The sequence below is a fragment of the Microchirus variegatus genome (assembly GCF_963457635.1).
Source record: "Microchirus variegatus genome assembly, chromosome: 4".
Classification (NCBI taxonomy): Eukaryota; Metazoa; Chordata; class Actinopteri; order Pleuronectiformes; family Soleidae; genus Microchirus; species Microchirus variegatus.
Window position 1 is genome coordinate 7965640 of NC_139805.1, and position 12423 is coordinate 7978062.

Sequence of the window (12423 nt, forward strand, 5' to 3'; positions counted from 1 at the left end):
TCCCTACACTGAGCGACGTTGTTGCGCAGATTCCACCTGCATGATGACAGCGACCAGAGCCAGACCGTCATGTGAGCCAGAATGACATCATACTGTGTCCGGTTAGTGCCTACAAAATAAAATACAGAGGAAGACGTTGGTTCTTGGCGATAGCCTGACAAAATAATGTTTTTTTGTTTGTTTAAAAAAAAAATATATATTATTTTATTTTTTTAACTAAATCATGCTGATGATTTCTTTATGTGTCATATTGGTTATTCTGTGTGGTACAGAAGAGTATTATTTTAAAAAAAAGTTAGAATTATCAGGCCAAAGTCAGAATTCATGCTGTTATTTATTTTTATATATATATATATATATATATATATATATATACATATACATATACATATACATATGTACATATATATATATATATATATATTAATCATCAGCATTGACACAGTACATAAACCTCCACATGCACCACTGGACAAATCAATGGACACCACTGGACATATCGATGAAACATCCACTGTAATAATAAAAACAATAACACAATCACAACAATATAATACTTTTTATGGAAACAAAACCCAAACGACAAGGAATAGTATTCTACCAACAGGACGAAGGGTGCAGTTATTATGTCATATATTATTATATATTATTATGTTTTAATTGTGTAACTGATTTTGTATTTTTATGTGATGCTGCATACAGGCATCCTTTGGAAAATATATATATTTCTTACTATTTATTTATTTTATTCATCTCAATTGGATTTAACTGGTTAAATAAAGGTAAATAAATAATTGGCATAACTTGATACACAACTAATGTCAGTCTATAATCACTTTTACATAGCGTTAAATATTTGTTATGTTCAAACCGTTGTCAAATTAGCTTCACACAACTCTGTGTTTCTCACATCTGCACCACTTTCAGAAATCTCATAATTCCTCCTTGGACCATAACCTCATCACAATCTGTACTTAACCTTTGGACCTATGCTGCTCACAGACAGACAGAAAACAGAACCTTATTGAACCAAGTTTAACAACTTCATGTTCAACAGTAACAATCAAACAGATATGCACATGTAAAGACATTATCTCCTATGAACCAACGAGGACATTAAATCTTTTTTTTTTTTTTTTTTTTAGCATTTGTTCTATAGCTGATGTAAAATAAATGCTACACATGTAATGACTCCCATGCCTTTCCCTTTGCACTCTCCCTTCATATATGTCAGTGTTATAGTGCACATCAGAACACACTGTGTTTCATATCGAAACAAACAAACCCTGGCTGTTTATGTGTTAATGAATTACACCTTGTCGTGTAATCCTGCAGCTATAAATGCACAATTACAATCAAAAGCCAAGCAGACACACTGAGGCAACAGTAAATCTTTTACCAGCTCTCACTTTAAGCTGTTTCCAATTTCCAAGATTTCTGCTGCAGCTGAAATTAAATTTAACAAGTGATGTATTTACTGAAGTAAGACGGTTGTCTGTGTCATATTATCCCCCGTCCTTCTTTCTCCACAGGCTTTTGTTCATTCTCATTTATAATGACAGAAGCCACTATTTTCATTAATCGTGCTGCATGACAATCTCCTGAAAATGTATTTTGAACGTCCATCCCACACAGAGACACAACAGTGAGACATTCAGTGGTGTGATTTGCAGTCAGAAGATGTTTCCAGAGAGATGAAGAGATGCTTTTCACTCACTCAGAGTGCCAAAGAGAAACTGGCTAAATCCAGTCAGCTGCGATAGAGGGGTTTTCAGTTACGAGCACTAATTGAATGAACGAGTGCGTCCCACGGGAACAAGAGGGATGCGTCTGCGGTACAAAAGAAGATGAACATCTGCAATAAATTACACAACAGATTAGAATCTGAAGTGGATTGGCCCGGATACCAAATTAAGTCTATGTCTTCTGTTCAGTGATAAAGAACTCATACTGACCCACCAAACAACAGTTTCCAACCAGGCAGTAGCCACTGAGAGTACAGGTACAACACTGATGAGGAGATGACAGGTGTGTTAATAATGAGCTTTGCTGTGACCTTATGATCCTTTGTATTCTGTGTCACTTCTCATAAGGGGCCCCAAATGTCATGGATGTTCCGGTCTGTGGCCCTGAACTTTCTCTGCAGACATGGAATTTAGAGAACTTTGATGCCGAGTCTCTGCTCACCTTATCAACCTGCATTCAGGTTAAGTCCAGAAACTGCTCAGTCCCAAAATCAGCAACTTTCCTGTCAGCAATAAGCCCAAATCAAAACGTAATATCTGAAATGCTCTTATTCTCTTTTTCCTTTTGTGTGCATTTTCTTTCAAAGAAAGAAAGCTCCTAAGGTTGAGTCGACCTGTATTGGCATCAATGTCAATTATAGTATAGGATGTAGTTTATGGTGATATTTTCTGTCCATGTATTAAATCTTTATTATTTGTCATCTGAAAGCAACACAATGAAATAGGTTAACAACAGGTTAGTGTGAAAGCAAAACAACAATATGTGGGTTATACTAATCCTACTATACAGTTAGGGAGCACTCATAGAATGCTAGAGGGATTATTAGGAGTTATCATCTCCATAATAGCTATGTTTTTTCTCTCTCTGTCATTAAAATTGGAGCTTCTATGAACAAAATCTTAATCAAATTCTATTTTTGTCTTAGAGGAAACACTACTACATAATCAAGCATCTGTAATAATAATAATAATAATGTCAGCAAGCATGTAATCAGTGTGTATCCATGAAGACCAGCATGGCAACAACTGTGCACAGAACATTTTCAGATCCCTGCACACCCACGCCTCGTGGTACAAATTGAAGAAAAACAGCCCACTCAGAGGCAGAGTACACTTTATCCAGCGCACTGATGGAAGTGTGCACTTCAGGGGCAGAGGTGGTTCAGCACTGGCTCATATCTGACTGAGGCATTTGAATCGGAGTCCGAATCGATCGGGTTTATAGCCACGTACACAAAATTAATCTTTTTTTTTTCTGGTCACTGGTGCAAGTAAATAAAAAAATACAGCAAAAAGAGAAAACATGGGCCTACTCCATCTTTTTATAAAGCTAATAGCCATTGTCCTGCCATGCATCCCACAACCCAGATAAATGGGATTTGGAAATATTTTCTATTAAACACAATAATTCATTCTGAGAAACAAAGCCTTAAAGGTCACATATTATATTATTATGACAAATCAACTTCTTAATCAATCCTTAACTTTGGGTCTCTGGAGGTCCTATCAGTCGGCAAAGTGTGAAAAAAAAATGACTCACTCATGTTTTTGTGGTCGTTCTCAGTCTAAGTACAGGAGATAAAACGCGATATTGACTCCCTCGTTCCTTTGGACGTCACAATGCGCTAAATTCCTGGAATTGTTGTCTCGTGGCGTTCCGCTTTGTCCGTAAAACACGTGAGAGTGCTGGCGAGGGCAACGGCGTCTGAAAACTGGAAGTCCGCAAAAAGTTCTACTGTTGTCTCCACAGTGCAGCACAGAGTTCTACACAAACTTCCAGCCTCAGAGGATTTATCTGTCCAGTGGATACATGTTATATATAACAGCAATGTGCCCACTAGAGCCTGCAAATGATCACTTTTTACAAATGATAACTGCTGTTAGCTCCCAGTAGCCTCTGTGGTTGATGTCATTTCCTGTCGTTTTACCTTTTTTTTTAAGAGATACTACTAAACAGAGCATTCTGAACAGGGCTGTTTTGGCAGGGTGATTGAACTGCTGTGGTGCTTCATCCTTATGGTACTTTGACCAAAGCATGTCACAGACATGTTCATTTTGACACCAGGGAACTAGGTTAACGTATAGGGTATAACTTATAGGGAGAAATAGGGTATAATATGAGTCCCTTAACAACCTAAATGTCCACACTTTATTGGTACCCTTTTAAAGCGCTGCATAATGGTGGCCGTTCTAAATTCTTGTTGCAATGTGAACAATGACATTTTACATCAGTGGTTCTCAAACTTTTTATACCAAGTACCACCTGTGAAAATATTGCGCTCTTAAAAATAACACCATTATTATTATTACCAAGTTAAAATACAGTGGTGTACATAGACCCAGCAAAGTCAGCCACAGACTTTTTTCGCAGGAGGAAGATTTATTCCTAGTAACATCATCCTCCTCTTCCTCATGTATACTTCAGACACTATAGCAAAATCATGTGAATCATTTTCAGCACAGTTTTCTACGATACATACCCTGGTATATACATTAGAACAGTGTTTCTGATTTACCCACCAAGTACGACCAGAGGAAGCTCGGATACCACTGGTGGTACGTGCACCACAGTTTGAGGACCATTGTTTGAGATAATTGAAAGTTTCATGGTTTTGGTCACGTTTAGGAAATGTGGTTTAGTTTAAAATAAGCAGCATTTTCTTGGTGTGGCCCTTGGACGAAACAAAAGAAAATGAACACTTTACCACAGAAAGCAAACGACGGGTGAAAGTCCTGTGTTTAGTCGACATAATCATCCGCTCCACCTTCCACCAAGCACATACTTTGTCTCTCTGGTAAATACTACATTACACTGACCATTATAATTAGTACAGCAACCAAATTTTGAGGAAGAATTGTTGTAAACCCCAAATCACTCTGAGACACTGAAAGTGATTTGGGGTTTACAAAACTTCTTCCTTCTGTTTCTTTTGTTCCTTTTGTCCACATTTGTCACTATATTCGAACATATTGTCATGACAAAAGAACCAAAGTTTTCATGTGTATATCAGACGTGCAAAGACAGCATTGTAACGTATAAGATAAGGAAGAGTGTGCCTGTGATGAACTCTGCAGATATTCACTCATTCATACTGCCTTTTCATGCTTTTCTGTAAGTATGTGATACTGATGTTGGAAGGAATTTTCGAGCATCCTCAGTTTCTCTCAGTGATCAAACTGAGCCTGATGGTTCAGATTCTTAGGATTGGCTACAGCCGACACAGGGACAGAGGGTGCAGACGCAGCTGAAACATCCTCCAAAACAAGAATTCACAACTTTTAAAACAAAACAAAAGGTACACGTGAAGGAATGTCCATTGGTATTTCTGTCACACTATAAATCAGTCACAAAGAGAGAGAAGGAGCCGAAGAGCGACAATGAAGAAGTGTCTACATTTTACTGCACAGAAAAGAAATTAATAAACCTTCATTAACATGTATGTGTTCATATTTAAAATCATCTAAAAAGAGTCAAATGAGAGATTTCATAGACAAAAATGTACAAAAACTAGAGTCATCCATGTCTCTTAAGTCATACACTGTCCTCTTCCACTCCACAGTCACTCCCAGGCCCAACCTGTTCAACCTGTCTGCACCTGGATGACGAGAGAGAGGGTGGGTGAATCACGCCGCAGTAGACTGAAGTGTTGGCTGAAGAGACAGGAACAGGTATTTTCTTGTGTTGCGATCGCCTTTTGAAAGATATAATTTTAATGCACTCATTTACTTACATTTTTTTTTTTAAAAAACAGGTAGATGAGGAGGAGGAGGAGGAGCAGGTGGAGGCCATGGAAGCGGAGAACACAGACGAGATCGAGTCTCTCATGGAGGACATGGACTATATCCCCGGTCACTTCCACCTGGAGCTCAACCTCAACTGTGACCCCGATGGGCCTGCGAGCCTACGGCACAGAGACACTTACCTGAAACAAGAGAGCCTGTGGGGAGAGTTAGAGGCTGAAGTCGGATATTTACAGTACGCGGTCCGAAATCTCCTGGGTTTGCTGGCTTTCCACCTGGAGCAGCTGGACACGGCTGAGGAAACATTTAGGTGAGTAGTGAGACACTGGCAATGCAGTCCCTGTCTTATTTAGACATGTTTCATGTAGTTTCTGTAGAACTATGGGTGATTAGGGGAAAAAAAAACCTTTAAACCCATTAAAATGCATGTTTTACATTTAGCTGTGAGAGCCTCCACCTTCTGACTACACCACTAAATTGGCAGGAAAAGGAAAATAACCCTTTCACCCAGTACAGTAAATCATTTACTGACAATAAAAGACAAACCTAGAATCTTTTCCAGATGGTAAATAAGTCTGTGGCACATGTGAAGTATGCTGTAGTGAATCATGTTTGCAAAGTGACAACATAGAAATGTCTTATTTGAATGTAACGATTAACACACTGGCTGTTTGTGTACACATACTGTATACTTACAGTGATTTTGTCATATGTTTCCTTAACTTCACTCATGTATAAAGAACAGTAATGTTCATGAACAACAAATGATTCATTTGTTAGATTCTTTTCCACTAAGCAGCTGTTTCTGTGCTTCATAGTGAGCCTGCAGCATCTAAACACCACCACTAAGATCGGTGGAAATGCTGCATTAAAACAGTTAACATGACAGTTTTCCATTGTTGGCTATGAACATCGTGTGAACACGGGCAGACTATGCTGACTGGCATTACAAACATTTGCCAATTAGTACTAAGCACAAGGCAAGGCCAAGTCTGACTGGAGCACCATTAGTTTTTTAACACACTGACACACTGATCCTAATTACACTTTACAAAGAGATACATGCACTTAAAATGCCATGGTAATACATCTTGTTGTCATTATAATTGAACGCTTCAATTTAAACCAAATAGTGGTGGGTAAGAGAAAAATTGAGGAATCACCAAAGGCAGTAGGGTAACAATGGCCATCCACAGAGTCAAGGAGGTTAGAATTATTTTAGGGGACCTAAAAAAGTCTGTGGGTCAAGTGGTTCTTTGCAGAAAGAAGGACCCGGGTTTGAACAAGGGCTTTTCTGAATAATGTTTGCATGTCCTCCCTGTGTGTGCATGGGTTTTCTCCAGGATCTCCCATTTCCTCCCACATTCCAAAAACATGCAAGTTTGGGGATTATAGGTAAATTGGACACTCTAAATTGACCGCAGGTGTGTAAGTGGATGGATATTTCTCTCTATGTGGCTTTGACTGGCGATCTGTCCAGGGTACCCCCCCCCACTTATCGTCCTATGTCAGCTGCACAGTGACCCTCATGTGGAGGATAAAGCGGTAGAAAAAATGGATGAAAAGTCTGTATATGTTTCTATTTTTAGAAATATTTGTAAAGAAGATCCTGGAAACCTCAATGCCTGGGCCAACCTAGGCTATGTGTACGACAAACTGGGGAGAGAGCTGGATGCAGGGGAGTGTGTGGAGAAAGTGTCCCAGCTCATGGGTTTAGATGGTGGAGAGGCCACTCAGGAAGAGACCAGACTCCTGGCCGCTCGCTGTCTGGCCGAACAGGCCTACGTTTATCCTCACGATGTGGAGCTGGACAGCGAGGACGACCTGAGAGAGAGACTGACTGCCGCACTGACGTTTTACAACAAAGCCCTGGACTATGGGGGACAACTGGTGAGACGGAAAAAGTCACAGACTATACATGTAAAAGCCTGTTTAACAGCGGAGCTGATCAACATGCACTGTATGTCGTCTCAAAATACGAATGTATTTTTTTTTCAGATACCAACTGAGGAAAAACGGAGCTGGTATTTTAAGATGGCGACCATCTACATAAGGTACACAACTGCCATAACAGTGTTAGTGTTCAGAAAATAACCTCTGCACTGTTTTTATGTTGACAAAGTTTTTCTCTCCCTGCAGACTAGACGATATAGTGAAGACAAAAGATGACTCTGAATACTCCAGACTTTCCCACTACAATAAGGGGCTGAGGCTTCTCAAAAAAACACTAGAATCTGAGAGAACACAACATAAAGGTAAATGTTTCTGTTTCTCTTCTGGTCATGTAATATGGACAGAGAGGGAATTGAGCGTTGATTCATTTTCACGTCGGGAACAAGCAGAACGTGTGTGTGTGTGTGTGTGTGTGTGTGTGTGTGTGTGTGTGTGTGTGTGTGTGTGTGTGTGTGTGTGTGTGTGTGTGTGTGTGTGTGTGTGTGTGTGAGAGAGTGTGTGAGTTCTTGTATGGGTATCTTTGTGAGGACCAAACATTTAGGTTAAGGGTTAGAATTGGGTTCAGGATAGGGTAAGGGTTAAGGCCCTGGTATACTCGGGTTAGGATTAGGGTTAAGGTATACTCACGCGTCAGGGTCCTATATTATCTGACTTCACCATCAGGTGGCGATACAAGTCTGAATGCAGGCAATAGGACGCATTCCTACCAGTATACAGGACCTTTAGGCACTTAGTGTTATCAGCACGTGTGTGTGTGTGTGCCTTAAAGGGGAAATAAGTAGTTTGTAGTGCCATCTAGAGGAGAGGATGAATTTTACAACAAAGACCTGCTGCTCTGCTCACCCCCTCCCTTCCCTGAGCGCTACGGTATCCGCAGCTGGTCAAATGTCGTCCTCGTCGTCTTTCTCCGTGTCAGCAGATGAGGTTCGTGAGGTGAGGGAGAGGGCGAGCTACCGCGGCCGTAGCAGACGAAGCGGAGAGAGAGGAGGCGGGACTTCCGCTACAAGTAAAGAGACGCTTGATTTGTTCTCTCGCGTTTGTCCTTACAGGCTCCGGTAGAAACATGGCGTCTCGCTGCTAACAGTGGCTATGCAACCGCGGTCCGCGGTCATGTTATTTAACATGACCTTTTGAAACACTACGAAAATGAAACAAAAACTATTATACAGCGACTAGACAATGCAGGAGCACATAATATGTATACAAAAGTGGATTTTGGGTCATATAAACCCATAAATACTACATATTGTACCTTTAATACAAGGGCGTATGTTTGGTAACAAGACTGGTGCGGACTTTCTCCAAATATTGGTCCCCACTGTCCATACACAAACCTACCCCCTTGTCTTAAGGGGGACTCATTATGGAAAAACAACTTTTTAATCATTTAAATCCTTATATTTGGGACTCTGGAGGCCCTATCAGTCGGCAAAGTGTGAAAAAGGATGACTCAGTCATGTTTTTGTGGTCCTCCTCAGTCTAAGTACAGGAGATAAAACACACAATGTTGACTTTCGCACTCACTGGGACGTCAAAAGACGCTCAATTCCTGGAATTGTTGTCTCACGGAGAGTGCTGGCGAGGGCAACGGCATCCGAAAACCGGAAGTCCACGAAAAATTCTATTCTTGGCTCCACAGTGCAGCACAGAGTTCTACACAAACTTCCAGCCTCAGAGGATTTATCTGTCCAGTGGATACATGTTATATATGACGGCAATGTGCCTGCTAGAGCCTGTAAATGATCACTTTTCCAAATGCTAACTGCTGTTAGGTCCCAGTAGCCTCTGTGTCTGATGTCATTTCCTGTCCCTTAAGTTTCGTTTTACTTTTTTTAAGGTGGACCTAAAGAGATATTACTAAACAGAGCGTTCTGAACAGGGCTGTTCAGGGCAGGGTGGTTGAACTGCTGTGGTGCTTCATCCTTATGGTATTTTGACCAAAGCATGTCACAGACATGTGCATTAGGACACCAGGGAACTAGGTTATCTTGGAGAAATAGGTTATAATGTCCCCTTTAATATAAAACATCTCTTACATATTGCACCTTTAGGTGCATAAAAAGGAAATAAAGTCCAGGCCTATGAACTATCACCCAAGTGCCAGTGTTAACTATTGTCAAAAATGTTCTTGTACTGAAACTAGTAATCTGTTTGGCAGTGTTACGGTAGAGTATTTAAAAGAATTCTAAAATTCTGTCCCCAGCTTTAGCCTGGTGTTACATTGGCATATTGTTGGAGAGGAAAGACGAGTTCACCACTGTGCCGATGTCCATACACGACTGTGGCTACTCTGCCTCTGATCCACTGTCCTTCTACGGAACTGTAAGTCCATCTGTGTATGCAAATATCTCATGATAATAACATACAAAACACAAACTGGAAACTATTTTGTACTTGCTTGAGAAAACTCCTGTCAAAACCAAAAATTACTACTCTTTAGTAGTTTAAGTTGCTGACATCTTTAAGTTTTGATAATAACTGTCAGTTCTATAGAGGATCAACTCCTGACAGACATCTTTGGTCTGATGCAGCAAAATTATGAGATATTTTGCCTTTCAGCTCTGTCCAATTAAGATATAGGCTATTATTTGTTATCTGTCTGAGATGTATGTCTATATCTACTTCTCTTACATTGTTAGTTTTATATTTACGTACTTCTTTGAATGTTTTTTAACATTGTTTGTATTCTTTGGTGATCACTTTTACTTGATATGCACGGTAACCAGGTGAATTTGACAGTGTATACTGTGAATCCTGTCTTGTCGCTGCGCCACCATCAGTTAATTTTCATTTTGTGATATTGCAGGAGCTACAATTTACATTTAATGGCCATCATTTCAAAGGCCATCTCTTTTACTTACACCATATTCTCATTGGTTGCTGTTTTGCTGAGTGAGTGTGAGTGTACGAGACTGAAATCCCAATGGAATTAGCAAAGAATTCCCTAAATGTTATAGATGAATGTCTATAATATGTTTGAGATGTCCTTTTTATCGATGCTACCTAAAATTATGCCGTGGGACTTTGTACCTTGTCTCTACATTCTGCTGACACTCAGTGAGATCAGGCCCCTTCTCTACTGTAACATACAACTGTCTCTGCCCTCAGGCCATAAATATGGCCAGTGATGATGCATTCATCCTGAATCTTCTGGCCAAGGTCTTCTTCCTGTTGGGCAAACACGAGATGGCCACCGGGATCAGCAACATGGCCTTAAACGTGCTGCCAGATCCGGAGCTTAACTGGCAGGCGTACTGCACCCGCGCCAAGGTACTGCAGCCAAATTACAACAAGTCAACACCAAAACACAGAGTGACCTGTCGTTTTATGTGCCATGTGAAGTCCTTTCAGTGTGAGAAATGGTGCACACGTGCATTTCTAAAGTCTAATTTTACGTTTAAAACTGTAGTATAAATTGCTTAACCCTGAAAAACTGAGCGTATCGCTGATGACACATTTGCACAAGCGCACTTTGCATTACAGTAGTTAGGCAATGTTTTGTGCTATCTGGAAAAAAAATCCAAACGGTTTCTGAAAGCTGAGAAGTTGCACGTCAAAGCCAACATGTGGTTATTACAGTAATTTCACTCACACTGTTGCAGGAAGCCAAAGAGTGAGAAGAGAGGAGAGAGTGAGAAGAACACCTGTACATAGTTTCCATTTTTTGGCCTGTTTTTGCACAATGAGAGACAAAGGCTGTTCATATTTCAAATTTAACACGCAAAATCTGTTCTTCATGTACAACTGCAGTGTTTTTCTTAATAAACCTTTTAATTTTTTCTTCATTTTAAATTGTTAAAACAGTATTTTAACATGCATTCAATTGTAAACAACTGCCAGATATTGGAAATTATTCTGGAAAAATGGGCAAAAGCACTTAGTTACAGGACATTCATGGTTAAAATAAGCATAAAGGGTTACATGTTTACATTTGGCGAGACAAGTATTTATGAATGTGTTTCTTTTAGATAAATATGATGCTTTACATCAGAGACCTAGAAAAGGCAAAACATGGTCAAGGTGGACTCCCAGACCGACAGAGGCTAACTGAGGCCAGAAAAGACTTGGACAAGGTCCTCACTGTACGTCCATGTCTGCGAACTCACCTTGAGATGGCTCAGGTAAAGACATTAAATATTAGAGAAACAAAGACTGTTATTATTTATGACTACAGTTTTAAGATCCGTGTCTTCCTCTCCAGCTGTACTACTACATGGGTGTCGATGCACTCCAGGAGAGCCTCTTGGTGGACGAAGGAGCTGTGAATAATGCATTGGTGAGTTTGTCCCATGCTCTACATTTCAAGCTGGGCGACAGCTTACCAGACCTCCATGTGCTCAGAGGACGCTGCCTCCTGCTGAAGGGCGAGGATCAGAACGCCGCAGACTGCTTTAAACAGGCCATGGAGTTAGAAAGGCCAGGAAGCAGAGACACCACAGCGCTGCGCTGCCTCCTACAGGCCCTGCTGAGTCTGTTCATGCAGGGAGGCACTGATCCCGGTCCTGCCGTCACCCAGCTGGAGATGTGGGTGCGAAAGGCAGAGGAGCGGTACCCTCAGGACATTGTGAAGGCTGAGCTCAGGCACCTTTACAGGACTCAGACAGCAGAGGTCACAGAGTTATCCCGGGCCCTGATCAGCACAGGACGAATGCATCTAGTGAGGAGGCTACTGGAGACTGTGGTGCCCAAACAAGTGTCCAAGAGGAAAGTTACCAAGTCATTCTCCTTCACATGAGCCACATATGTGACGTTAGATACACTCTGGGCCTCTGATGGGTTAAAGAATGTGGCTTGGTCAAATCTGTTCATACATCTCATATGAATGTTACTGTGCTTTCTTTGCTGTAGCTTCAACATGTACAGCAAGTAATAAATCGTTTACACTGAATGTTTTCGCCCAGTTCTCAAACACATTTCTTTTCTTTTGCGTGATACTACAGTAGTAACTTTGATGCAAACAATGAAACCACTGCTAATGTCATTT

General features: G+C 40.7%; 1 protein-coding gene across 1 annotated transcript; it reads left to right on the forward strand.

Moving 5' to 3' along the window:
- Positions 1 to 5533: 5533 nt before the first annotated feature.
- Positions 5534 to 12174, forward strand: ttc22 (tetratricopeptide repeat domain 22; the record flags this gene model as incomplete). The annotated part of the gene is made up of 8 exons (XM_083887763.1): positions 5534 to 5796; positions 7076 to 7376; positions 7485 to 7540; positions 7626 to 7741; positions 9643 to 9761; positions 10548 to 10709; positions 11408 to 11560; positions 11641 to 12174. 8 exons carry the CDS (start codon positions 5534 to 5536, stop codon positions 12172 to 12174), a joined length of 1704 nt encoding a protein of 567 aa, XP_083743889.1.
- Positions 12175 to 12423: the final 249 nt, after the last annotated feature.